The sequence below is a fragment of the Austrofundulus limnaeus genome, unplaced genomic scaffold (assembly GCF_001266775.1).
Source record: "Austrofundulus limnaeus strain Quisiro unplaced genomic scaffold, Austrofundulus_limnaeus-1.0 Scaffold156, whole genome shotgun sequence".
Taxonomy (NCBI): Eukaryota; Metazoa; Chordata; class Actinopteri; order Cyprinodontiformes; family Rivulidae; genus Austrofundulus; species Austrofundulus limnaeus.
In genome coordinates this window covers 313850-318337 of record NW_013952558.1, presented here as the reverse complement: position 1 = coordinate 318337, position 4488 = coordinate 313850, and the positions used below count along the sequence as shown (strand labels likewise).

Genomic DNA, 4488 nt, shown 5'->3' with positions numbered 1-4488 from the left:
GCCCCATCATATCGATTCTGTAAAGTGTTTGTTCTATTTCAATTAATATTTCTGGTCTACTGTCTGATTTATTATTTTGTAAACTGACTAACGAAGAACTAGAATCTGAACAAATAATTGATTTTAATGGTCTTACCTCTTCCACCCACTGAACTGCTAAAAGCAAAGCAAGCATTTCTCCTGTATACACTGAGACTCCATCACTGATCCTTTTCCCTACTTTAATTTGAAGCTGTGGCACAATAAATGCTATCCCTACCTTATTAGCTGTATTTTTGATGCATCTGTGTAGATTTGTATATATATCCATTTAAGTATTCTTGTATCATATATTTATTCATAACGTGAAATTTTTCTTTGTTCTTTTCTAAAAAAGAAAAGTCAACCTCAACATCAGGAATTATCAATCAGTAAGTTTGAGCAGAAGAGCAGGTTTTATTGTGAGCTGTGAACCTGTCCAGCTGCACACCTGCCTCTCATTAGTCCTGATGGAGGCGCGTGCGGCTCAGTCTATTTAAATAGTTACAAACTCGCTGGGTTGGTTGAACAAAATGGCAACATATGGAGAGGAGCCAGTGGACAGCTATTTCTACTCCTCTTATAATCCTTACAGACACGTCAGGCCGAGAGAGCCTGGCTGGAAGTATAAGACTTATCTCTCCCAGTACGGAGACACTTCTGACGCCTTCAACAACCAGCAGCGCGCGCAGCTCAAGTCCATTTTATCCCAGATCAACCCCAAACTCACCCCGAGGCTGAGGAAGGCCAACACCAAGGATGTGGCGGTGCAGGTCAACCCCAAGAAGGACTCCTCGGTGCAGTGCTCCATCGGGCCCCGGACCCTGCAGGCCATGAAGCGGGACTTCCAGCGCAAGAGGCCGCAGGAGCCCGAGACGCCCGGCAGCCCCAAGGCGGCGGGCGGCGTGCGCTACCCGCGCACCCTGGCCGTGTACTCCCCCATAGCCTACCGGAGCGTCACGTCCTTCCTGGTGGAAGACGGCGACGGGAAACCGGAGTCCTCGGACCCGGTTCGGTCCACAGCAGAGCCACCGGCTGGGGAGCAGACCGAGTCCTCGCAGACCTCCGCCGAGGAGGAGAAGAAGGAGGAGACCGAGGAGACCAAGAAGGTCCAAAACAAGAAGTCCAAACCGCTGAAGAGCGAAGAAGCGCTGCAGACAGAGGCCATCAAAGGCAAGGCCCGCGTGCGCTTCCAGGTCAGTCAACGCACGCGGGGGTCCTGTCAAGTTTCATTTTACTGTCTGTAAAAATCTGAAAGGAAAAACTTCAGACTGCTGTAGGCCAGTCTGCAGAGTTAGATCTGAAACTTTCAGAGAACAGCCGCTGAAGCTGTAGGATGAGTAATTTCAAATAAGTTTTTTTAGTAGGTATGTGACGATCCTCCACAGGAACAGGTGAGGTCATTTTCTTTGATTCAACTGATCAAAAGTCAGCTGTACATCTTGCAGTAAATAATATGCAGTAATCTTCTACATTGTGAACAACTTTCACAAAGCATTGACTCTTTAAGCCCATAATCTGACTGGGTCACTGCTGAAATTTACACTTTAATTTTTTTTCTTAGTGAAGTTGCATAATTTAATGTGTAACTAATTTGAACAAATTTTGTTTTCTTTGATATTGAAGCTGCAGCCAAATTAATTTTTTTGTATAAAATTATTTTTTTGTCACACACCTAATGTATATTAGCTGAAGAACTCATCAGTCCTGATTTTAAAGCCTTGTCTCTGAGTGATGAACTACAGACTAGTTGTGGACAAACTGAAGCATGTCTTTAGTCTCTCTTCCCTACATGTTTATTGTAATTATTTCTATCATGTTTATTTGTCTCTTTTTCAGAAGTAGGTGCACCTGGACCAGTTCTTCTGTGTTTGTCTGTGTCTCTTTCCTGTCCTCCAACCAGCCGGTCGAGGCAGATGGTCTCCTGTCCTGAGCCTGGTTCTGCTGGAGGTTTCTTCCTGATTAGCAGGGAGTTTTTCCTCTCCACCGTTTGCTCAGGATGGGAGACTGTGATGAAGTGATTCAACACAATCTGCTGGCTTCTTCTTTACATTGTTCTTTTTCATGTACAGTGCCCTGAGACAATGCATGTTGTGACTTGGCGTTATATATACTTGAACTTTAAAGACGAGACATGATGTGGCCACTCTCTGGTCTTTGCCTCTAGTTCCTGGAACAGAAGTATGGATATTATCACTGCAGGGAGTGTAACCTGCGATGGGAGAGTGCTTACGTGTGGTGTGTTCAGGGTACAAACAAGGTAAGAACTGGTTTCAGTTCACCTTTTTTAAATGCTTAAATGTCTTAAATTCGTCTGGTGACAGTTTGTAACCTACACTCTGCTCTTCATGTTCAGGTCTACTTTAAGCAGTTCTGCAGGAAATGCCAGAAAAGCTTCAACCCGTACCGTGTTGAGGACATCACGTGCCATGTAAGACTTGTTTCTCACAGCTTTAACTGTAAAAGGCCGGTCACTCATCACACGTTCTTCCTCAGACCTGTAACAAAGCCCGCTGCTCCTGCGCCCTGACACAGCGCCACGTTGACCCCAAGCGACCCCACAGACAGGATCTGTGTGGCAGATGCAAAGGCAAGCGGCTGTCGTGCGACAGCACCTTCAGCTTCAAATACATCATCTGAGCCTCGTCCCGGCTGAACTCTGCCTCAGACCCGATCCGTCGGTGCTGCTGGCCTCAGCTCAGCAGCTGCACTCGTGTCCTCTGAGGTGAAGCACAGGTTTTTTTTGATGATAAGAACTTCATTTTTTTTCAGGCCTGTTTTTGTGTTGAGTCTTGTTGGCACATAATAAATGGCTTCCCTGCATGTTGTTTTTTTTTTTTCTTTTTTAAATCCTGTTGTGAAAACATTCATTGCTCCTCAGCGCCATTAGTGTCAGACTTGAGGTTCTGTGGAGCAGAGGATAGTTCCAAACATATCATGCTGTCAAAACTGTTGCTCAGTGTAAAACACAAATCAAGGTTAATGAAGTTTCACTTAAAGTTCAGCTTAATCTGGTTTTTAGTGTTCTGCATTCATAAAATAAAGAGATGCACTGCTCAAAAAAATAAAGGAAACACTTAAACAACGCACGCTAAGTCCAAGTAAATCAAACTTTTGTGAAGCACATTCAACTCTGTACAGAACAAAGTACTCAATGCGAATATTTCATTGATTAAGGTCGGGAGTTAGAGTGCGTTTAAGTGTTCCTTTATTTTTTTGAGCAGTGTATTAATACAAAAATTAAGTAAAATGCTGAGTTTTGAACAGTACTGTGTGTGTGTATAAAGTACCACAAATTGGTATAGTTGATTAAAGTACAGGTATGTTGCCAATCACTTGGGTAAAAGTATCTTGAGTAAATGTCTTAGTGTTTACAGTATGTACTTCAGTATCAAAAAGTAAATTTGACATAAAATGTACTGAGTATTAAAAGAAAAATAGTTTTCTTTTTTCTAAAGGCCAAATTTTATATTTTTTTGCACTAGTTTAACCTTGTGCACGGTCACATCTTCATTCTAGGTTGCATGTCTGTCAGTCCTGCAACTATGCATTGTGTTGAAACTAGCGTCAGAATTATATGTATATGGGGTGCAACGATACAGAAACTTCAAGATTCGGTTTGATATTTTTTCAATACCAAAAAGAGAAATTTCCATGCCCCTTGTAATTTAAATAAATTTTGAACATTTGTTAAACCTCAAAGGTACAGTTTTTAAATTACTTGCTGAAACAGCAAGTTTCTCAGTGGCTCTGCGCTAAAAACTGCAACCTAGGCGGTCCACCAGCTCTGTCCATCTCTGATACACCCAACAACTGCAGAGTAATCTGAGTATTTGTGTCAACAGCAGTCTGACTTGTGCTGGAAGTCTGAAGTGTACTGAAGAAATTTAATTCAATTCATTTTATTTATATAGCACCAAGTCACATATGTTGTCACAGGGCACTGTACATAAAGAACAATCTAAAGAAGAAACCAGCAGATTGTGTTGAATCACTTCATCACAGTCTCCCATCCTGAGCAAACGGTGGAGAGGAAAAACTCCCTGCTAATCAGGAAGAAACCTCCAGCAGAACCAGGCTCAGGACAGGAAAGAGACACAGGCAAACACAGAAGGACTGGTCCAGGTGCACCTACTTCTGGAAAAGAGACAAAAAAACATGTTATAATAACCAATATACGTGGAGGAGAGAGACTAAAGACAGCAGCAGAGTGACGAAATGTGTTCAGTTTGAGCTCCAGCAGTCTTAAGTCTATAGCAGCAGAAATGAATAATTCAGGAAACCTAAGTCTAACTATAGGATTTATCAAAAAGGAAAGTCTTCAGTCTGATCTTAAAAGTAGACAGAGTGTCAGCTTCACGGACAGAAACTGGAAGTTGGTTCCACAAGAGAGGAGCTTGATAACTGAAAGCTCTGCCTCCCATTCTACGTTTCAAAACTCCAGGAACCACAAGTAAACCTGCAGTCTGA

At 42.6% G+C, this 4488-nt stretch overlaps 1 protein-coding gene across 1 annotated transcript; it reads left to right on the top strand.

Moving 5' to 3' along the window:
• Window positions 1-536: 536 nt before the first annotated feature.
• Window positions 537-2841, top strand: zar1 (zygote arrest 1). Its single transcript, XM_014016807.1, has 4 exons — window positions 537-1214; window positions 2186-2278; window positions 2375-2449; window positions 2515-2841. The coding sequence occupies exons 1-4, from the start codon at window positions 552-554 to the stop codon at window positions 2656-2658; spliced, it is 975 nt and encodes a 324-aa protein (XP_013872261.1). The 5' UTR covers window positions 537-551; the 3' UTR covers window positions 2659-2841.
• Window positions 2842-4488: the final 1647 nt, after the last annotated feature.

Coding starts and splice junctions, on each gene's coding strand:
- zar1 (XM_014016807.1), top strand. CDS start 552: ATGGCAACATATGGAGAGGAGCCAGTGGACAGCTATTTCTACTCCTCT. Junction 1,215..2,185: donor AGGCCCGCGTGCGCTTCCAG/GTCAGTCAACGC, acceptor CTTTGCCTCTAG/TTCCTGGAACAGAAGTATGG. Junction 2,279..2,374: donor GTGTTCAGGGTACAAACAAG/GTAAGAACTGGT, acceptor CTTCATGTTCAG/GTCTACTTTAAGCAGTTCTG.